Below are 24,254 nucleotides of genomic sequence, written 5' to 3' on the forward strand. Positions count from 1 at the left end.
TGTGTGCACAAATATTCTAAAATCTGAAAACTTCAGAAATACAAAACACCTTTGGGAGACTCGGTCTGTGCTTCCTTGCCAAAAAAGTCCGTTTCCCAAGGCTTGAAATAGCGCATGCGCACACACACACCTGAGCATAGTAGAACTGCCCTTAACATTCCATGTGTGTATAGGGGAGGCAATAGTGCTCCAGGGTCATGCAGGGGGCCAGAGCGGGCTAAACAGTTGTCAATTGTCCATGATTGACTTAATCCAACATTTTTTTCTCATGGTAGCAGACAGCCAAGCCACAAGCATAGTCTACTTCCATTATCTACTGATAATGGATTCTGATGGATTCCCCAAAGCACTTGGATGTGAAACCTTTGGAAGGAGCTTTGAGGTTAAAGTCTCTCCCAGTTGTGATTTTAACTTCAGAGTTAATGAAATTTCATCAGTGTTGATATCTGCAGTTCTGTCTGAGGCAATTTTGTTGTTTATCTTTTAGTTATTAGAGCCTGAGAACATAAATAACATGCTTGGTTAAGTCTGATCAACAACTTATATGAAACTTTCCCTTTCATGTTTACTAGATGTAGCAGGGAATTGATGTCCACCAGGTCTAGGACTGGGTCTAGGTTGTAAATGCCTCATTGAGAGTAGGAATGGTTCATACCTCTTCCAAATTAGCCATGATATGACCATGTCTGAAGAAGTTTTGAGTGGGCTCCCAGTCTTGTTGTGGAGTTAGTTTAAATTATTTTTATTCACTTATTTCCCATCTTCCCCCCAATAATGGGATTCAAGGTGGCTTACAGTATATTAAAAACAGTAACAGAAAAACAGTAAAAGCTGTAAAAAACATATACATAAACAACAGTTAAAATATAAATATAAAATTTATTTTAAAAGCATTTATACAATCTGTACAGTTAAAACCATTACAATTAATTAAAGACCATATTTTTTTTAAAAAAAAGCTCAGCAGAACAACACAGCACCACATTTAAAAAGTCACATGTAGTGTCTAAAAGCCTAATGAAATAGGAATATTTTTACTTGCCAGCAGAAGGGGGATCAAAGATTTTAGAGCTCTAACAGTCTCATATAGGAAGATGGCTATGTCAGACAAAGCTGTTTTATATTTGTATTGCCAAATTTGGTTATCCAGGTTCCTGCAAAGCTAAAGGGTCACAGAAACCATTATCCTTTAAAACAGTTTCCTCTTATGAGAACAGCCCTTCAAGTATCCCAGACCAAGCTGTATGGGGTTTTATATACCCTGTATAGGGATTTATACAAGTTGTATAGGGCTGTATAGTTCTGATGTTTGCTAACTATTTAGGGATTTAAAAGTAGTCATCTTTTGTAGACTGCCTTTACTGATGTGTGTATCCCCAAATATTCATGTTCAGAAGCTATGTTCTGATGCAGATAAAACTATACTAGTAGCCACAAGGGAGATCCTGGTTCAAAAGTGGCTTCCCCAAGTGTTGTGGCACCACTTTTGTAGGTTTTTTGGCAACAGGCAAAGACCTTTATAGTCTTCCTAACATCAGACTGAAACAAGGTCTTTTAAATAATTAATACTTTATGGAACTTTTGCTTTTAAAAGCCTGATATTTAATTGCTTTTTTCGTGTCTAATAGTTTTGTTGTTTCATATTGCATTTGAATTGTTTCATTTTGTAGTCCCTGAGAGAATTTATATTGTGAGATTTGTTTGCATGAGTAAATAGAAGTCTTTGAATTAGTCCCAGAAAGACAGTTGCAGGGACTTCCCTTTAAGCAGATGTGGGCAACTGCAATGAGCCCAGGGGTAATTTTGTATACCTGGTAACTTTCCTGGGTCACTCAGATGGCCATAAATGCAACCCCCCAGCTGGAAGTCCACTTCTGGTTCTAAAAAGGTTTTGATATTTTTTTATTACACAATTCAGTGGTGTCCTGGAGCCCTTTAAAAAGGTAAACTGCTACTCCTTGAGGCTTCTAGGAGAGGCAATTTATCTTTTCAGGATAAAGCCAGAAAAAAGGCAGTCTAGGGGATCTGGAGGATCTGAGTGCTGCACAAACAGCCTTAGAAAATCCAATGTGACTCCCAAGGCTGCACTTTGCCCATTTTAACGATTTTACCATGGATTCTTATCAACATAGAAGTGAGCATTTGGTTGGGGAGCCTTTCTCTAGGAGCTGATGACTAGCAATCAGGACTTGGTGAGAGCTGGACTGACATGCTGTGCTGAGAGCAGCCTAGATTTCAAACTCTTGATACAGAACAGTCATGTGCTTAGATATATTAAGAATGTTTTGATATAGCAGTGGGGACTTTCATAAGCATGATATGAAGCAGTGAGATGAAAGCTTGTTGAATTATATAGCATATGGCAGTGATCTCAAGCATGAGGTAAGCATTCTGAATGTGGAAGTCACACCCTTAGGTTTTTGGCAGGTTGCAAAAACTTCAGGTAACTGGTTGTATGGGTTTATTGGCAAGGCAAGTATTGCACTGTTTCTATCAGCTGTTGACTGAGCTGATCTCCCCTTTATTATTTTATACAAAAATAATCTTCTGTGGCAGACTGGAGGGTAACAGCTGACTATCTCTTCATACTCAACAGGCTTTCTAAAGTGAAATGTTGCACTTGGTAAATATTCATTTGGATAGTGAGCTCTGCATAGGGAACTAATGTTCTATTGAGTGGCTAGTACAAACAACAAGAGCTTCTGGGGAAATTGCTGCTTAACTGTCTCTTGCATATAGAAACTGTTCTCTGTAAAACTAAGAGTGGAAAATAACTTGCTTTAAATTCCATTCCTTCTTAGAATACCAAGGGCAGTCTAACTATACAGAAATAGGTATTTTAATGGTTCCAAATTAAGGGGGTGGCGGTAGGCAAGGCTATTAAGGGATGTCCTGCTTTCTTCTATGCTTTTCTTTCTTTCTTTCTTTCTTTTAAAAGTTTCCAGTCTTCTATGGTTATAGTTAAACTTTCTTCCTTAGTTATTTTTGTAGCTGCTGGCAAGGCTGCAAGTTCTGGCCAGGTAGACATAGGGCTTCTTGTCTTGCACAGGTTAAAGATAGATCATGTCCCCATATATTCTGTTACTTATATATGTTGCTCTCAACCCAACTAGAAGAATAGATATTTATAATCAAGATTGAACAGTCGCTCCCTTTTTTCATTCTGGTGGTTTATTTAGTTGAAATTTTAAACTTCTTTAAAATCTTCTGTTACAGAAATTTGAAGCTGACATTCTTGAAATTACAGGAAGTAAAGAAAAGGCACTTCAGGAGCTACAGCAGCAAAGACAGCAATGTACAGACTTAAGTCTCAAGGCTGCAGAATTGACCAAACAACTAGACTCAGAAAGAGAAATGTATGCTAAACTGCCTAAATGTACTACCTTTCTTTTCTGTATTCAGTTGTAAAGGGTACCTAGAGATTTAACATCTCTTCCCTTCCCCCTCAGAATGAAATCTATTAAGTTATTAATTCACAAGTTTCTTAATTTTGCATTTTAACTCACAATATATAGTTTATGGATTTTACAAATTATATTATGTAGCTATTGTGGCAAAAATTAACATTAGTTAATCTGATATTATTAGTTATCATTGGGATAAAATATGGAAAGCATGTTGAATACTTGAAATGTATTGTATGCTGTGAATCCTTTTTAATGTTTAAAAATGTTTATTAATGTTTTTATATATGTTTGTGTGTGTTTATTTGTGTCTGTATATAGAGTATCTGGTTTCAAACTAGACCTTCAAAAGAAATGTGATTCCTTAGAAGAAGCAAACCAGCAGATATTAAAGCAAGAAGAAGAAAATAAAAAACTGAAATTGGATATTGAAAAATTACATCAAGATGCAGTCAAACAGAATAAGGAATTCAGTGGAAAATTGCAGGCAATGACAGATGATTTGAAGAAATTAGAACTGGAAAAAGACACTCGATTAAAGGAACTTGAAGCTATCAAAAACAAACTGTCAAAAAGCACTGAATCTCTAAAAGAAGCAAAGGATGAATTAGAGAAAGAGAGACAAAAAGGAAAGGCAGCAGTGGCAGAAATAGTGAGTCATCAATTTTAAACTATAGAGATTTCTATGTAATTAATTTGTACATATATAAATACTGGTTATGTATTGCTATTTTCTCTGAAAATTTAGGGCAGTATGCTAATTATGATGAGATTGGCCGTAACAAATTAATGGTGCCATAACAATTTGAAATTAAACAGTTCACTAATTTAATATAATTAAATCTAAGTACAGCACAGCCACATTTTACGCAGGCATGCCATACGCGGCTTTCAGCATACATTGAAAGCCGTGCTGGAAGAACCCGTCGTGCACCCCAGAAGAACTAATGGGGTGTGCGCCCATGGCGCCCTGTCGCATGCCACTGGCACGAGCCCCATTAGTTCCTATGGGGCTTCAGCATACGCTGATTTCCCCCTTATGCGGAGGGATCCAGAATGTAAGGGGAGGGTGCACTGTCTGATTATTTTCTGGTGCTGGGCATTGGCTTGGATCAGTTTCTGAATGCTATTAATTTTTGAACAGTATTGGGAAGAATTAAGATTAGTAATGAAGTATCTTTCATGCTCACTGGGAAAAAAATAACACTTCTGTATATTTTTGTAGGGGTTTTCTGGAGTAGTTATTAAAAAGATATATTTAACGAATCTGTATGGTTTCCGAGTGGGGAGGTTGTGTGTGGAAAAATCCCTATAAATGACATCCATAGGGATCTCATATCGCTCAAAAGCTCTAAGGATTATTTGTGTTGAATATGAACAGATATATAGTGACACTTTATCACACCCTAATGAATATTGAGATTTTTTAGAAGGATCCTTGATGCTCTGTTGGATATGAACCACTAGAACATCTTTTGCTTTGATGTTTGAAATTACGAATTTGGAAAAAATGTAACTCTCGAAGAAATTGCCCAGAGGTGACAAACCATCAAGACAGACCTATTTGTGTACTCATAAGAGCCCTGCTAGATAGAATACAGTGCGCCCGTGCTATAGGTGGGCGCCTCATACGTGGCTTCCAGCTTACATGGAAGCCAACTTACGCCTTATTCGGCTTACACGGGGGGTGGGGGGTGATTCAAGGGACCACTGTAATTTATAGTGGGTATAAAGCCAGAGGGACAGATGGTAGATTTTTCTGGTATATCTGCCATTGAGGTACCCTAATCTAGCTAGTTGAAGAGATTTCTGGCATAGTCCAAGAAACCCTCAAGGCAGTTGTATTATTTTTTACCAGTTCCACATTAATGAGCCTATTTTGGACTTCATGGCTGTCATTGGATTGAGTTGTTTCAATATTTAATCAGCCCAATACATTATGTAGGACACACTCTGGACATAGTATTGTGACTGGGCTTGATGCTCGTGATCTGAAATTATTGTCATGATCCAATTTGTTCCAGGTGAACTTTTGATGATGGACAGTGGCATTTCTGCAGAGTTGGTTGACCCATGGTTTTCCTTCAGAGACATGTCAAATATTGAATGTGGAATTCCAAGGATTCTTGAATGTTATAGGGATTTTCCAGTTGAAATGAGTGGCACTATTATTAGTGCCTTGGTCTTGTCATATGGAACAATGATATTGAAGGGTCAGTTGCCATGATTGCTGTCAAGGACTGTCATTTGAAAGACAGATGACATGTCTTATAGTGACAACTGTTGAACATAAGTGTTATAATCTATACTTTGTTACTGAGGAGCAATGAAGCATCTTCAGGCACCTGTCCAACAGTTGTGATCTTTCCTAGATACATGGTGACCCATGCTTTGGCAACTGTAGATTGGATTACTCTAATTTTTGGATTTTCAGTAATGCATTATATCATAGTAATTAAGGGACATAAAATAAGGACAACAACTGTAAGGGGAAAAATAGCCCAAATAAGTGTTGAAATGTGAATTCCACAAGTAGAATCTTAGAGCAATAACCCTGTCCCAGGGACTGGTATGGTGAGGCAGACTATTTTGTTTAAAGTGAAGGGCACTATGTCAATGGAAGCTTCTAGACAGCCATTATGACTTGTAGTACTTGATAGCCTTGTCCTCCTTGAATTTGTCTAAATTCATGACTGTTTCCCTATTTTCTAGAAGCAAATTCCACAGCTTAGTTAATTTGATGTGTAAAATACCTCCTTATCTACCTTCTCTTTATCATGTATGATTACAAACTGTATACACTTAAGTATAAGTCTAGAAATTTAGGTCACAAAATTGACCCAAAAAACCTGAGTTGACATATCTATGGGTCAATGTAAGTACAGTGGTACCCCGGGATACGAATGCGCCGGGTTACGAATTTTTCGGGATACGAAAAAATCCCATAGGGATTTATTGCTTCGGCTTACGAAGGTTTCTTCGGGTTACGAAAAAACCGCGGCGCTATTTTCCGCCACCGGAGGGCAGCAGAGAGCTATTTTTCCATTAGCGCCTATGGGAATTCGGCTTACGAAGGTATTTCGGGTTACGAAATTAACCGCGGAACGAATTAATTTCGTAACCCGGGGTACCACTGTACTGTATCTTAACTCTTATTTTAAAAAAAGAACTCACCTGTGGTGAAAGGCAAGAGTATAATCTATCCTGGAAGCACCAATCCCCTCTAGTCTGTCATCCATCCAGCCTTAAGAATGAGCACAAAGAGCTTGTCTGCTGGAATTCTGTAAATTCTTTGACATTGTTTTGCTTTGTTACATCCTTTAGATCCTTTGCTTAAGTTTTACCCTTGACTTATCCATGGGTCATATCAAGATCCATAATTTCAGCCCCCAAACGTGCACTCAATTTATACATAAGGTCGACTTCTAGTTATATATATATATGGTACACTGCTTTCTTTCCTTTTTATAGGCTAAAAATCATTGTATCCTTTTCTCATGGGGTAAAAGCAGACGAGCCTCTGCCTGCTCCAGTGAATATCACCCTGTGATCGGCTGGAGACTGCGGCAACTGGATAGCCTGCTCTGAAAACGGGCCACCGCCGCAGCCCCCCACACACCTCAGGCAGCCTCAGGGTGGCTTCTGGCCATGTTGGGGGCATATGTCATCTGCATGCCATGCCCCCGAACTAGCCAGAAGCTGCACATTTTGGCTCGTCTGTTTTGGGCCATGGGGAGTTAGTTGTTCCAGCCCCATGATTTTACATCTTTTGCAATGCTAAAACATTATTTTGCAGTGTGGTTATTAGAACTGCACTTGGCATCCCAGGTATTGTCATACATAGTTTTCTATAAGGGATTTATAGTACTGGCACAGTGTTCCTTAATAGTGTATTTATGTTGTTCACAGTTGTTACAAAATCCCAACTTTGAAGCATTATATAAATCAACAATTTTTCTCATGTCTTCGGTTCCATGTGGATTATGGTCTTAGGTCCTCTAGATATTTTGACCTAAAGCTCCCATCAGTCTGACTCAGCATGACTACTAGTAAATGATTATGGAAGTTCTAGGTCAAAACAACTAGAGGGTTGAAGATTTGCAGTCCTAAAGAACTGAGTGTAAAGGTAATATTTGGTGAATTATCTATATTTTTTAAAATGAATGGAAGCCTGCTTTAAAATGTACTTCTGCAACATATGCTCTTTTAACAGGAGAAAATATATTTTGTCAGCTCCATTCTAAGAAGTTATATGTGCAAGTTAAACATCATTTTGTCATGCATTCAGACCATTTATTTAAATAAAGTTATTTAATGCTGCAAAGATTTATTATCTGTGCTGGATTATTGCTATTAGGATTATTTTTTATCTTAAAAATGGAAAGGCTTGACTCTTTGGTTCTAAATATGAAATAATAATAGAGATAATAATATCTTACAGAAACAGGGAAGCATAATTTTAAAACAAGAACCTCCACCCCCCGTTACCATCTGCTATTGTTAAAGTGTGCTTCCAAAAATATATTTTTGTTCATGTACTAAATGTAAAATAATCAACTTTAACATTGGCTGTTTTTGGTTCTGTCCCTTGTGATAAGCAATGCCTAGTACAATGATTAATGAAGATAATCCATTGTGGAAAAAATAAACATTTTTATTACTTAATCGTGTTGTAAAATACTGTATTTGTGGCATGTATAGCCAACATTATGACAGTACTGCACAACAATGTATTGTTGATAATACGCATAATATACAATGAGTTCATGACATTCATTTGCTCAGAAACGCACGGTTCACTATTGATCTGGGTCTAAAGGGATGTTTAAATTCATTAGTGATATTTTGTAATGCTAGTCATGTTCGTTGGCATATGTTTTGAGGATGAGATAGAAAGCTCACACATTCCTTTTTTTTACACAGGAGAAGTCTTGTCAAGAAGCTAGAAGGCAGCTACAACTGCAGTCAGAATCTATAGCTAAAGAACAAAATGAATTGAAAAACTCATTGGAAAAACAAGAAGGGGTAATGCTTTCTAAGTGGCTACAAGGATGAAGTCATGAAATGTCTGTTTTAGCAAATAACTTTGCTAGATTCAAACTTGGCAAAGTGAGAAGTACTTGTCTCTGTAGATTGTGCACAAAATAAGTTTCACTCAAGAATAATGAATTACTGCTCTTAGATTAAATAATGATGTCATGTTTAAAATAGTAATGGATAGTGCCATCTTTGGAAGATTGCAGTGTTAGAGGACAGGATCAAAATTCAAAATGACTTGAATAGACTGGACAGCTGGGTAAAGCTAACAAAATGAAATTCAACATGGAGAAATGTAAGGTACTGCACTTAGGGTGGAAAAATGAAATGCACATATATATAGGATGGGGACACCTGGCTGAACAAGACTACATATAAAAGGGATCTAGGAGTCCAAGTAGACCACAAGTTATTCTAGAAGACACTAGGGCGGGTTACACACCGCCATTTAGTACGTATTCTATATGTAATAGGGTTAGGAAGGGGCGGTGCTTCTGCACCCCCCAACCCTAGTACGTATAGAATACGTACAAGATGGCGGCGCCCTGTTCATACGGGCGCCGCCATCTTTACGTATCGGACGCTGTGCGTCCGGACGTCACGCGGCGTCTATGACGTCGCGAGTCCGCCCCAGGCGCCTCGCGACGTCATAGAGGCGCTGCAAAAAGAAGCTCCAAAATGGAGCTTCTTTTTTGCTCTGCGCGGGAGTTGCGCGGTGTGGCTGCTGCGGCTCCCTCACGGAGAAAATGGCGCCAGCGGGAGACCGCCTCAAAGCAGCGGTCTATAACCCGCCTAACACAGCTTCTTCTTTGAAATATATCCTCTACAAGAATTCCAAAAAAATATTTTATTGCTGCCTTTAGCCAAAGTTTTCATCTTTCTCTGCTGCTGTTCCTCCAGTACTATTTCTGTTCTCCCCAGTTGCGGGACCCTAGCCTCTCAGGCTGATGAACTAAACAAGATGATATTGCACTACCACCCAGCCAATTAGTTTGACAACAGGAAAAAAGAAATGGTGTAACAGGGTCACAGTACAGACCGCTGAAAAACAGTGATCTCCCGACGCCTGTTTTTCTTCCCACAGCCTCCAAACCGCGCAGCCTCCCTGCAGAGGAAAAAGAACCTGCAAAAAGCGGGTTCTTTTTTCCCCACACCAGTTATGTCACGAGTGCGCCAATGGAGCACTCGTGACATAACTGGCGAGGCATGACGTTTGGATGCTATGCATCTGTTACGTCATAGTGGCGGCGCCCGTGTATATGGGGCACCGCCATTATTTCACCGCCAGTATGTGCTAGGGTTAGGGACTGTGCGGTTGCCGCACGGCCCCATAAACCTAGCATGACATGAGCACGGAGCTTTAGTGCCGTGTGTACTGCGCCAGGAATACTCTCCTTTCTCTGTCAACAGTGTGTTGCGGCAGCTAATAAGGTCAATGCAATTTCAGGCTGCATCAATAGAAGTATAGTCTAGAAGGGAAGTAATAGTGCCAGTCTATTCTGCTTTGGTCAGGCCGTACCTGGATTACTGTGTCCAGTTCTGGGCGCCACAATTCATTCTATGATTCTAATTAAAAAAGGATGTTGAGAAACTGGAGCGTGTCCAACAGAGGGCTACTAAAATGGTGACGGGTCTGGAAACCAAGCCCTATGAGGACGACTTACAGAGCTGGGGATGTTTAGCCTGGAAAAGAGAAGGTTAAGAGTTGATATGATAGCCCTTTTTAAATATCTGAAGGGGTGTCATATTGAGGAGGGAGCAAGCTTGTTTTCTGCTGCTCCAGAGAACAAGATCTGGAACAATGGATGCAAGATACAGGAAAAGAGATTCCACCTCAACATTAGGAGGAACTTCCTGACAGTAAGGGCTGTTTGACAGTGGAACACACTCCCTCGAAAAGTGGTGGAGTCTTCCTCCTTGGAGGTGTTTAAACAGAGGCTGGATGGCCATCTGTTGGAGATGCTTTGATTGAGAGCTCCTGCATGGCAGGGGGTTGGACTGGATGGCCCTTGCAATTCTATGATTCTATGGTTTTCATAAACTGGTTTTTTTAAAAAAAGTGTAGATTTAATTATGTTTAATTTAATTATTTTAACTAATAATTAATATAATTAATAATTAATTTAATTACGGAGTATGATACTATAGTCTCATCAAAAGGCATAATGTTAAAACAGAAGTTTTAAAACATTACTAGTTAGATTAGACATAATATGAACTATTACATTTCTGAATGTAGATCTCCAAGCAATTGGCCACAGAACTTGATTCATCGCGTGCCCAAGTCCTACAAATTCAAGGTGTTTTAAAAGAGAAAGAAAAGAATGAACAGCAATTGCAATTGAAGGTGAAAGAACTGAAGGAATCATTTGACCAGAAAAAAAAGCAAAATGAAACACAGCAAGCTGAATTAAAGACAGCTCTCTTAGAAAAGGTAATCGTTCCTTGTGTTTTTAACATTAACGGTCATAGGAACTCATGTAATACATGTTTTCAGACATGAGAAATTGCTCCTCAATCCTCAAAATGGCTGGTTTTGGGATCCTTTCACAGGGTGAGACATTGTGGAAGAAGAGGCCTTGTGTATTGCCTGTTTAAAGTTTCACCGTTAGCTACCTTTAAAGTTTTAAATATTAGCTCAAAAGTAACAAACATAGTTCAGGTATAACAGTAGTAAACTGAGTCTTCAAACAGGCAGTTTTCTAAATCTTGCTTCCTACATCTCATTTAAGGAAGGGCATTTCCTCAGAGGAAGTCGAGAGTGACCTGGAGATCTCTGTTAGTGTATTAGTGGGCTGTTCTATTGTGGCATCAGCACTCCTGTAGTTTTGAGAAGTAGGTTCTGGCATCTACTTTGTGTCAGGTGGCAAGAGATTGTGACAGATGGGATGGAAAGGAAGTACCAGCTTCACCTTATGAGGCAAAGAGCTCACCTCGCCAAATTGGAGGTTGGCTCTGATTTTTTTTTATTCAGTTCTAGAATGAGAACTTAAATTTTGAAAATCTGAATGTACAGAAACATTGAGCCCATAAATGAAATGTTATGTTTCAAGTAGCATAACATGTAAAATATACTTTTACATAAGGTTATCTCTGTTTTGTATATTCAGTTGCACCTATTAATTATAAGTATCACACAATCCTTGGGGGTAGGTGAGAGGGATTGCTGCAAGACTTGATAAGCCTGCTGTTGTCTGTACAATCAAGTACAACTCTGCAAGTGACTTACTTGGTAGACTAATACATGAGTATATACAGTAATGTAAGTGAAACCTGATCTTATGTTGTGCTTGGAGGAGAAAGTGGCAGGAGCATGTGAGTCTTATCACACCTAAAACAATTAAATATGTCTGCACTGAACCATAGATATGTTTAGTTTCATAGTTTGCCATATTTGCAAGGGGCTGAAGGGGAAACAACATTTTGTAAACTGAACAATGAGATGACCAAATTCAGCCTGGAAAGGGACCCACATTTCATATCATTTTCATATTGTTCCTTGTCTTGATTGCCTTGTTGTGAATAAGAGAAATATATTTTGTGCATACCTCTGTGTTAGGCAGAACTTGAGAATAAACTGCAGCAGCAGATAACATTGTCAGCACAAGAGCTTACGACAGAGAGAGAAAAGATAACAGAGTTACAGAAGACCTATAAAACAACTCAAGAAAATATGGAAAAACTTCAGCTGGATATTTATGGTAAAGAATCTGAGCTCTTAGCTACACGGCAAGATCTTAAGGTAAATTACAGAACTTCAGAGTGTTGGAATTTATCAAAGGGAAGAGCATCTTTTTTCAGTGTTTATGGTATATATTTATAAGACTTATATATGTGATGCTTTAATCAGCTGCATCAGGCAGCAAATTGAGTGTCATGAAAAGACAATATGATCTTGATTTAATTAATTAATTATCAGGAATTGGGAAGTGGCACTGGTGAAATTTTCTGCCTTAAGTGCCAAAACTGAGCAAGCTAGGGTATCGATTTGAAGGAGGAGACACCATTTGCTATTCTGCTTCAGTCTCTTCCTCCATTTTTCATCCCTAGCCCAGCAATGAGCATTCTGTGGTCATTGAACATGCTTAGTTCTTACTGGGATGTTTTTGAGGTGATGGAGGTGGTCTAATGATTCCTTTGATCTTTTGTGAACTTAGGTGTTTCCTGCGAGTCTTGCTTCCTCCTTCTTGTTTATGGCTCGTATTGTTTTGGTTACATAAGAACCTAAGAAATGTCAGTTTTCTTCCTGGATTAGTAGTTAGTATATATTATGATGATTTGCACCAGGGTTCCTTATTAGAAATAGGATGACTTTACTCTTCCTCACTGTGCTTGTGCTACACTGTATGCATTTCCAGCATGTATAGTGTTGTGTCTCTTTTGGCTGTAAATATTGTGGCCTAAATAGTCCAAAGGCACCAGATCCTGGAAGCTAAGCAGGGTCAGCCCTGGTTAGTACTTGGATGGGAGACCACTAATTAATATGCAGTGCTGTAGGCTACATTTCAGAAGAAGGAACTGGCAAAATCATGTCTGAGTATTCCTATGAAATTCACAGAGTTACAGTACAGTAAGTTGTTGCATAAATTGAAGCCCCCTGCTTACACACACACACACACACACACACACACACACACACACACTGTGTATGTGAACTGGTGTGTTTAGTTCTTTTTTTTTTAAAAAAAAATATTTCACAGAACTTCAAATACCATTTGGTTACATCAGTTCTCTAGCTTATAAGATAGAATCAATAATATTGCAGAAAAAACATCTGGTGTGTGTAGTTCTTAAATACGATGGGAAAGTGCTATATGTTTTTCTGTAACGTAACACAGCTTTTTCAAATACACTTACAAATGAAATACATGTTGGAGAAGGAAGGGATTGCTAAATAGGTATTGTATAAATTTAGCCAGGCTTTCTTTAAACAAAAACAAAACAAACAAACAAAAAACTAGTGAAGGATTACTGTGTATCAAGTGACAAAGGTATGGGCACAGTGATATACTTACCTGTTGAAATGAAAAATGGAGTGTTATGGTAAAATACCTGTCATATGTTCATGATAACAAATGTAAAAATTGTATAGTCAGTGATACTGGTTGAACTATGATAGTAGCACCATCTGCTGGACCATTTGAGATTTTTTTTAACTTTTGTTTTTTCGTTAGCTAATTAAAGCTTTGGTATATGTTAAGACACTTCGTTTAAAAACAAGCAAACAGTCTTATGTTTTTAAACTTAAAGAGTCCAAGGCAGTGACCTAAATCCGGTATGAAGCAGGCTTAAATATGCTTAACTCTACATTGGATTTAGGTCAATATAAATGTAATCCTAAAAAGAATCTAATTTAAAAATATAGCAAACAGCAACAAGAAAGTCATCTTTTAACAATACAAGCTTAACTTAAAAAAACACTGCATTTTTGTCTAGTCAGTGTATAATCTCAAGGTCTGCTCTTGAATGCTACGTTGTGTCAGTGTTTCTCAAGCTAGCTCATGTGACCAGCAGTGATGTTTTTCCAGTGTGCCAGGGTGTATTATATTTGTGCCTGCTGGCTAAGTTGTTTCTCTTTCTGGGGTCAGGGAGCTAGTGGCTTGTGGACCAGCACTGGTCCATAGACCACTAATTTGAGTAGCACTGATCTAGGCAATAAACAACATGATGTGAATGTTGTTAGAGAGATGCAAGATTTTTTCAAACTATTTATAGCTCATCTAATATTACCACTGACTGCTTAAGAGATGTATAATAAAACAAACAGTTGAGATGTTGCAGGCCTTAGTCTGTTCCTAATCTCACTCACAGTTTTAGAGTGATGGCAGGAGATGTAAGAAGAATAGAGTAGAGAGCAGGGATATTTGAGATTAAGCAATTTATTACAGATTAATATTTGTTATGCCAGAAGTTGAGGTGGGATGGGGAGAGAAGAAGGCCAGTTCCACCTTTTTCCTATGTGCATGCTGTCTCTTAATCATCCCAGTAAATACATGCTTTTAGTGATTAACTGCATCCGTGATGCATAACAAATTTGGTAGAAGTGTTGTTTGTATGCTTTTAAATCCTTAGTGGTGGTGGTGGTGGTGGTGATGATGATAATAATCTTCATCATTTTTTTCTGTCTTATTCTTATCCTGTACCAATTTGCTCACAATCAATTTCACTCTCTGAGTAGATACACATATGGTGTACTAACCTACAAAAATATATACATATATCTCAATCCTCAGGTGTGCTGTTCTTCTCAGTATTGCAGGGATTATATTTGGTGTTGAGTTTGGTAATGACCTAGCTACAACACAGTGACCAAAGACTGCACTGTCTGTGATTTATGAAAGGAACCACTTGTTCTTACTTGCTGATCTATAGCAACTGCTTCAGCTAGCTGCAGCAGTTCAAGATGCTTGCTATATGGCAGTGACTTTACAGACCCCCATTTAGAATGAACACTTTGTTAAAGTTCACACATTGTTTTCTTGGAGGTTTGCTGAGCATAGTACTAGAACAGCAGAATCCTTCTCTTTGTACCATGGCATATCTATCTACATTTTTCTTTTTCTGCCATCACTTGGTTTGTATTTGTGGATATATATTTTTATTATTCCAAATGAATTGGCAAGCTGTTTGTAATGTAATACTAACAGTACTGTATTATAATTAAAATGAAATCCTCATTCTTCAGATGAATGTATAATAACTCCTTACATTTTGGCTATGAAACTTAGTAATTATTCTGTCTTGAACTTTAGTCCATTGAAGAAAAGCTTGCTTTAGCGCAAGAGGAATTGGTTTCAAACCGAAATCAAATTAGTAATCACAATCAATTAATAAAAGAACTTAAGACTGTAAGAACAACACTGGAGCAGGATGTATCCAAAAAAGAACAGCAGCTGAAAGAGCAAGAGAAACTATTGCAAGAAATACAGAAAGACAAGGTAACTGCTCTTCATTTGTCTTTTTTCTGTTTTGAAATAGGGTTCTGAAGGTTGCTGCCTCATTCACTATTTCGTTGAATGTATTGTAAATATATATATTGCCAGACATAAATATGTAAAAATGTAATATGAGCAGTAGAAAGCACGTTTTGAGAAAGAATTGTTGACCTATTTCCTTTGCCAACTTAAGTATGCTGCTTCATTGTTCAAACTTAGCTTATTTTGCCAGCAGGACTGGTTAAACAGAAAGCCTTCATCTGTGGTTTGCTTAGTGTTACTTTCAAACCAGTATCCCTAGCTTGTTCTATCCTAACTATCCTATAAAACATCCCCCCTCCCCCCCAAAAAACTGGCCTTTTTTGGCTGATAAACAAAACTAGAAGTAACATTTCTTCAGTGATAGTCACATTAGGAGCAACTCTGTGGCTCATGATGGGTGGGGTAAAGGATTGGTTCCTGCCTCTTACCAATGCTTGGTTCTGATTTATGTCTTTGGCTTCTTAGGAACAGCCCAGGAGCCCTGGTTCAGATGTGAGCTAAACAAACCACAGACCAAAGATTTCCCGGTTTAGACTCCTGCTGATAGGAGGCATCAAGTAGGAGCAATTAAGCACATTTTCTCATTCACAATAAGCCACAACACGCTTGCTTATCCACAATAAGCCAGAATGGTAAGCATTTCTGGTTTACTGTGATATGCAAAACGATAGCATACCATACAAACCAAGATTGTGTCAAATTAGATATTTCTTTAGAAATTTAAATTGTATGAGTTATAGAAAAAGTAGCTAAATTAATCCAAAGTATGTAACATATTCATTATGATAATAAGATAGGGCACAGAGCCTGCATTGAAAAAGTTAAATAGTAAGAGATAACTTTGGGAACTAATAGCCTACGTTTAGACTTTAGAACTTATTTCTGAGCACATATGCACATTTATTTTCTCAGTTTATTTATAATCTTTTGGTTTATATGGTAAATTTTTGTGGCATATTTAGTTGTAACTCCCTTGCTGTAACAGTTTCATAGGATACCAGTCCACATACAGGAACAATTCAAAGCTGGTTTCATCCTAAAAAAACCCTATGTGGCTTAGGTCCAGGCTATCCCAATGACCACATATTCCTATATGAACCCATATAGGTTCTTAAATTCTTTGGGACAGGTTATTCTATTAGCCCCACCACTTTCTCATTCATGTTTAGTGGGGAGAGTCTTCTTAGTGGTGAATGGCAGGTTGTGGAACCTGCTCCCTTGGGAGGCTAGGCTGGCTCCTCTCTTTGATTTGTTGTACCGAGTGAAAGCTTTCCTGTTCTGAGAGACTTTTAGAAATTGACCACAGTGGTGTGCTGTTTTGTTGAAATTTATCCTCTGTATTTTAAAGGATTTGTTTTAAATGTTCAGTCCCATAGATTAACTGCTTTTAAACAATAATTTTAAACATATTTTCCACTTACAGATATTTGTTCTGTTTTAAATTGGTTTTATTTGTTTGTTTTGTACTTGTTTTACATTTTGTAAGCTGCCTTGAATCTCCATATTGTGGAAAGGCATAATATAAATGAAGAGGAGGAGGAGGAGGAGGAGATGAAGAAGAAGATAACAATGATATTGAAATTAATGCTTTTGAAATATTTCTCACATGAGAAAGAATTGCATTATAAAACAAATTTAAATAGACACTTTTGTTAACCAAAAAAGGAAACAGCTTTTACAAATCTGCCAGAAAGCAATCTCTTAAACATAATGTTGTTTTTTCCTGCTTCGAGGATTTAAAAGAAAAAGACTTGGCTAATGAAAAATCTAAAACAACAGAACTCCAGAAGATAAGCAGCAAACAGGAAAAAGAAAATTCCAAACTGAAGGAAGAAGCTAAAATATGCAAACAAGAGTCTGAGAAGGTGAGATGTAGGAGTCTTGGTAATTAAGAATATGTATTTACATAAAGCTTTGGAAAAATATATCAGTGTTTCTCCACAATTTGCCCCCTCCTTCCTAGTTTGAATCATTTAGTAATGTTGTTATATTATTTTAAAGATATTTGTAAACTTACATTTTTTTCATTAATTAGTTAAAGTTCCCAGAAGGATGAATAAAATTCTCTTGTGGGCCACAGATAGTCAATACATTGGCTGGGTTATGATAATATGCAGTTTATTGTAATGGCGATGAACCCTAAATGAACTTTTGTGTTTTTCCTGTCTTCATTTCCAGTACTGCCACGAGGAGACTACAAACTTTAATTTGAAGCTGGCTTTTTGCATTAAACCACAATTAAGATTTAACATAGCTTCTTTGAGTTTAAATATAATGCTAAACTGTAGTTAGTCAAAAACAAAACAAAGCTTCTGCAGAGAAAGGAGAGTATTCCTGTTACACCATTTCTTTTTTCCCCCTGTTGTCAAACTAATTGGCTGTGTAGCAGTACAATATCATCTTGTTTAGTTTATCAGCCTGAGAGGCTAGGTTCCTGCAGCTGGGGAGAACAGAAATCATACTGGAAGAACAGCAGCAGAGAAAGGTGAAAACTTTGGCTACAAATGGCAATAAAATATTTTATTGGAATTCCTGTAGAGGATATATTTCAAAGAAGTGGCTGGTTTTGTCTCTTCTAGCATAAAAAGGAGTACAGGAGTGGAAGGAGAAAGAAATTGGCAGCATCTTTCAGACTAACTGGTTTTTATTTTAACATGTGCTTTCACGGATATAAACTCACTTCTTCAGATGCAGTACTGAGTGATATTAAGGTTTCATGTGTGAAGCACATTTATGCAGTTGTGGGAGTAGGGTAGAATGTAATGGGATCCAGAACGATGCAAATCATATCTCTTGTACTGAATTTTCAAAGAGCTGGGTGAAGTGATACATATCTTTCAGATCTTTAGAGTGGTCAGTTAGTGTGGATGTGTTTATTTGTTTCTTCACCTCCTCTGGTGGTTATTTTAAAAATGCCTGTTGTAAATCCAAAAGTTCTGAGTCTCTGTCTTATGGTCTGAGCAGATGTGGATGTATTGGATGGCTTGTCTTTAACAACAAATTTGGTAGTGTGTTCTGGGTGGGGAAACTGGACGCATATAAGTGTGTGTAATGATCATGGGTTTTCAATAGAGTGTGGTGCTTAGAAGTCCATTGTGCAGTTGCTGAGTGGTGTCAAGAAAGTGAATTTGTTGTGTGGATTGTCCCAGGCTCAGACTGATGGTAGGGTTAATGTTGTTGAAATCCTGGTGGAACTTCGCAAGTGATTGCTTTCTATGTGGCCAAATTACAAAGATACCATCAAGAAATTGTAGGTAGAGGAGAGTTTTTTGAGTGTATGTGCTGAGGAAATGTTTTAGTTGTGTCATGAAGATATTTGCATATGGTGGTGACATGCGGGTGCCCATGGCAGTACCATTAACATGGAGGTAGATACTATTCCTAAAGGTGAAGTAGTTGTGAGTAAATACAAAGTGGCAGAATTTGGTGGCTAGGTTTGTTGAAGCCTCAATCAAGATTGTATTCTTGATGGCTTGTAGTCCATCCTGGTGTGGGATCTTGGTGTACAGAGATTTCACATCCATAGTAGCTAAGATGGTGTTCTATGGAAAGTTGCACTTTGCTGTCCTTCACTTTTTCTGCTTCATAGTCACTGAATTCTAGTCTTTAAATCAGGGGTAGGCAACCTTTTTGAGCCGGGGGCCAGGTTGCTGTCCCTCAGACAACTGGGGGGCCGAAATAAAAAAATAAATAATTAAATAATTTTAAAAAAATTAAATATATAAATAAACCAGGACAAATGTAGGACAAAATTTTCAAATGGGAAACACTTTTTTTTTAAAAATGGAAGACACGCAAAATTTTTTGCTGATTTTTAAAAAAATGTTAATATAAATGCATGTTTCTGAGGCTTCTATAGACAATTGCCCCCCAAAGGTCCCGGCGGCAATCGGCGGCAGGACCGGGCTGGGGCCAGTCCCAAGGCCTCGCCGGGCCGCAGGTTGCCTACCCCTGCTTTAAATCCTCGCCATCCATAATTCTTTCTAATTTTTTTTCTCAGGGTAAACTGGCCTTTATGTTTCTTTTGAAAGATTTTAATATTTTGTACTTCAAAATGTGGAAGCAGTTGGAATGATTAGGAGGTGTTAGAGGCCAAAAGCCTAATTGACAAATTGTAAGCCGCTCTGATAGCCTTGACTGAAGAGCGGGGTATAAATAAATAAGTATTATTATTATTATTATTATTATTATTATTATTATTTGTTTTTGATCTGGTTGTCTTTAAACCTTTATCTTTTCAATTAAATTGGAATTTAACACTTTCACTTTCTAATATTTGTCTTGTAACAGAATGCAAGTAGGACTCTTAACTCATTTTTAAAAATTATCTTTTACAGGAGATAACTAATTTGAAGGATGCCAAGCAACTGTTGATTAAACAGAAACTGGAATTACAGGGAAAAGTGGATAGCATTAACACAGCTCTTGAACAAGAGAGAAAGAATCAGGATGCTATCAAAGATCAATTTAAAAAGAGAGAAGAAGAACTGAAGAAGAAATGTGCTGAAGTCGAAACAAAACTGGTCTGTAGTACTTTCCATATGTAGGCATGCTTAAAAATACTAGGATGAATGATAAAATATATCTTTTTGATCCATTTGGATTGCATACAGTAAATACATATACAATTGTTTTTTGAATGCATGCTTGTAGCTTATTCCAGAATTCTTTTGCAAGCAAGTTTTAGTATCATTGGGCTTATATTCAAATACAGTGGTCCCTTCCCTTATGCCAAAGGCTAGAGAATAGCTCCCTGCTCCCCCTACAAAAAGATATAACCATGCGTAAGCCACATCTATATGACTAATAGGATGCTACCCATTGTGTTTTAAGAAATCAATATCTAGAATAGATTGGTAAACCTTTATTGTGCTACCACCAGTTAATCAAAAGAAGTGCCTTTTATTTATTCAGTATTTCACACTAGCTTTATTGGGAAGAGCTTTTATGATGTATCAGAGTTCTTACAAGCCAAAGGGTTTAAATGGTCCACTTTTAAAACTTTCTTCGTAGCAAAGAGATTTTTACATTAAGAAAAAACGGGGCGGGTGGGTTGATTCTATCTTTCTATAGGCCAAACTTTGCCCCCTAGATATTGCTGTCAGCAAGGAGGACAGGAATTTCTTATACCTTCCAAGGGTTAGGAGACTCCTTGTTCCAGCATAGGACGTCGTCACTGGTGCCTGTAGAGGAAGGGTGTAGTTGGTGAAACTTTTCATCTGTTGATGAAAATGGTCCTTTTAACCAGTAGGAGCCTCTGTTGTCTTCACGTACTTTCTATTATTGAAAAGAGAATTTAGGTTCAAAGCTAGAATCTCCTAATTTAGTCATTTACTTTTACCCATAAAGTTTTGGTTAGGAGTGAGCCTGTGATGCTGAGTCCTATTTCTCTCTGGATACAATGCCTAAGGAAAAATGATATCTGAATAGGTCTTATGACTTGTGAGATGAGGATTGCTTATGCTTCACATTTTTATCTTGCCTTAGCAAGCTGAGATTAAGGAGAAAGCTGAACAGTATAAAAGTAACAAGGAAACAGAAGGCAAACTCAATATGCAAATCACAGCTTTGAATGAAAATCTGGGGACTGTAAAGAAAGAGTGGCAAAGCAGTCAAAGGAGGGTTAATGAACTAGAAAAACAAACAGATGATCTGCGTGGTGAGATAGCAGTCCTGGAAGCAACAGTGCAAAATAACCAGGATGAGAGGAGGGTTTTGTTGGAAAGGTAAGATAATGAATTGAGGTGGGGGTCAGAATGATGGATTTTGTGACATTTGATTGAGAAGGAGATTTTCTATTGTTTAAATATCAATTCAATGCATGATTTTTATTTTAAAAAATAAGCTGCTTTCGTATGGAAATAAAAAAATGTACAGTTTATTCTGAATTCATAAGTTGATAGACTAAATAATGGCTAGCATATAAAATCTAAGGTGAACTACAGGTTTTTAAGAAATGCTAGGTGTAGATGCAGGAGGTTTCTCTTCTTGCATATAACTAGGCTACTCAGAAATACCTGCTTGAATTTGGATACCAAAAAGCTTGTGGTGTTTGATAGATATATTAATATCCTCTTTGGTTTGAAGTGTCTTTAGTTTTCTTGTTATTAAGGGAACCAAGGTGCAATAGTGATTTACACCCTATGAAAGATAGCTGTCCCTCAGATTCTTGGACTTGAACATTTTTCACTTGTAGAAAGAAAACTAGAAGATTTCATAGAATCATAGAGTTGGAAGGGCCATCCAGTCTGACCCTCTGCCAATCAGGAACACACAATCAAAGCGCCCTCGTCAGATGGCCATCCAGCCTGTTTAAAAACCTCCAGAGAAGGAAACTCCATCACATTCTGGGGGAGTGCATTCCATTGCTGAACAGCTGTTATTGTCAGGAACTTCCTCCTAATTTTGAGTTGGAATCTCAAAATTGCATTCATTGTTCTGTGTCCTGTTTTCTGGAGCAGCAGAAAACAAGCTTGCTCCATCTCCAATGTGACACCCCTTCAGATACTTAAATCAGGGCTATCATATCACCTCTTAACCATCTGTTCTCCAGGCTAAACATACCCAGCTCCCCAAGTCTCTCCTCATAAGGCATGGTTTTCAGACTCTTCACCATTTGGCCACCCTCCTTTGGACATGCTCCAGCTTCTCAACATCTTTAGTGAACTGTACTTTGTTTTTATCTATTTCATCCCTTCCTCATGCTTGTGTTGTTGTAATGTGATCAGTGAGATTCACCAGAGAGTGCTGTGTTCTGAATATTCTGTCTGTGCATATATTTTTTGAATTCTCTTGGTCATACACCCGTCCGTGCAGACTTTAGTAAGAAAACAATACTAGTTTACAGGCTAATTGTGACAGTGATGTTGTTTTTTCTGTTACAGCAGTAGAAATAGCCCTTCCAATTTTTTCTCAAAGATTTAGGAGATTGTTTTACCATTTCTTCTTTAGGTGCCTTAAAAGTGAAGGAGAAATTGAAAAACTTCAAAACAAAGTGATGGATGCACGAAGAAAACTGGATGACACTACTGCAGCCATGCAAGAACTGGGCAGAGAGAACCAGTCACTGCAGGTATTCTGTTCTGTTTTCAAAGGACAATCAGTGCTAATATTAAATTATTTAGGTAAATACTTTTATTTGCTGGGCCAAATATAAATAATATCAAATAGTATCATTTGCTAGAACAGGTAAATCAAAATCAATGATCTAGTAAAAATGATAATGCAGATTCTGGGTGAAACAATTATTGGTAGAAATGTACAGGGCTGGGTCACTGAATTTGGTATATAGTGCATGTGTGACAGAGAGGGATTTTAAAAAATGTGTCCATGGCAGGTTACAGACTGCCGAGAAGCGGCGGTCTGCCACCGCCGCCGCCGCTTGCAGCGTCCGGGAACCGCAGCAGCCAAACGGCGCAGTTCCCGGACGCTGCAGAGAAGGAGCGCGAAAATCGCGCTCCTTTCTGGGCCCTCGAAGAGATGCCGTGAGGCGCTAGTCGCGCACTCATGGCGTCACTTCCGGGGCACGATGTGCGGATGCAGAGCATCCGTTACGTCAAGATGGCAGCGGCCGTGTGGAACGGCTGCCGCCATTTGTTACGGACTGAGTCCATGCTAGAGTTAGGGGCGTCTGGAAGAGACGCCCCTTTCTAACCCTAGCAAGGACTGAATCCGTCCTAGGGTGCCCATTTGTAACGGGCTTTAGAGTGTTACTGTTGCATTTCTTTGAAATGGTTTAGACATGTTTTGATTTATATTCACCAAAATCTTTACTCCTTATATTTTGTATAGATTAAACATACACAAGCCCTAAACAGGAAATGGGCTGAAGACAATGAAGTTCAGAATTGCATGGCCTGTGGGAAAGGTTTTTCTGTAACAGTAAGAAGGGTATGTATATCTGGGAATATCATAGGTTAAATATTGTTTTTATTAAAGCATAGAAGCAGTGTATTTTTGAAAAGTGGTCAGATAAACACATACCTTATGTAGCATATAATCTCCGTCTACTGGTCAGTTAGGCATTTGGGATTAGCTCTGTTGAGAGTAGTACCAGTTGAGAACAGCACCAGCACCAGTTGATACTGCTTGTACAGAGCTCTTTCACCCTCTACTTCACTCTCAGAAGAAAGAGAAAAACGGTGGACAATAATGGTGACCATTCATTGGGGTACCATGATGGATTGTGGGGTGGGGGAGGCAGAGGTTCTTTTCTTTGTGTCTCAGGTAGTAATAGAGCTTTTGCTATTCCTTGTGAAAACTCAGTGGAATGAACTACCTACTTTGCATGCTCATGCTACTTTTACTCCAGAGGGCTAGCAGCATATATACTCAAGAGCAGCTTTCAGTTCTGATCTATTTGGATAGGAGTAAGATTGCAGAATGCCCTGTATTAGTTCATAGCCTTCTGCATGCTATGCTCTTAATTTGTTAGTTCCATTTTCATCATTAAAACTATTTGGTAGTTTTCTCTTTCTTTTTTTTTTAAAGAAAAAGTCATTATTTTGACTTATTCTTAAGATTTTCATTAGGTGGTTTTGCCTGCTAACTGGAACTCTTTGTCCCAGACAAGGGATAACAGAATTCTCGATATGTTTAATAGAAGAGTAGTAACAGTAAGAGAACTGGGAAGGTGCAAAATTGAAGTTGCTATTGAGACGGATTACATGTTAAGTTGATATAACTGTGTACAAGTGCAATTATTGTCGTGTTGTATTTGTCACATCTATGAATTATAATTTAAATTTTAAAAAGGGGGCAAAACTATTTTGCAGTTAACAACAGAATGGCAAATGATAGGTTATCTGTAAACAATCAAACCATAGTTTTTCAATTG

At 38.0% G+C, this 24,254-nt stretch overlaps 1 protein-coding gene across 2 annotated transcripts in view; it reads left to right on the forward strand.

Moving 5' to 3' along the window:
• Nucleotides 1-24,254, forward strand: part of EEA1 (early endosome antigen 1) — a 77,850-nt gene that overhangs the window by 48,539 nt on the left and 5,057 nt on the right. For both annotated transcript variants that reach the window (XM_042467791.1, XM_042467792.1), the window contains 11 exons: nt 3,217-3,356; nt 3,726-4,056; nt 8,328-8,429; nt 10,681-10,875; nt 12,001-12,183; nt 15,194-15,379; nt 17,152-17,283; nt 19,756-19,941; nt 20,906-21,144; nt 22,370-22,490; nt 23,210-23,308. In XM_042467791.1, coding sequence (XP_042323725.1) covers nt 3,217-3,356; nt 3,726-4,056; nt 8,328-8,429; nt 10,681-10,875; nt 12,001-12,183; nt 15,194-15,379; nt 17,152-17,283; nt 19,756-19,941; nt 20,906-21,144; nt 22,370-22,490; nt 23,210-23,308 — 1,914 coding nt within the window. The remainder of the gene's footprint in view (nt 1-3,216; nt 3,357-3,725; nt 4,057-8,327; nt 8,430-10,680; nt 10,876-12,000; nt 12,184-15,193; nt 15,380-17,151; nt 17,284-19,755; nt 19,942-20,905; nt 21,145-22,369; nt 22,491-23,209; nt 23,309-24,254) is intronic.

Source organism: Sceloporus undulatus, chromosome 5, assembly GCF_019175285.1.
Source record: "Sceloporus undulatus isolate JIND9_A2432 ecotype Alabama chromosome 5, SceUnd_v1.1, whole genome shotgun sequence".
NCBI lineage: Eukaryota > Metazoa > Chordata > Lepidosauria > Squamata > Phrynosomatidae > Sceloporus > Sceloporus undulatus.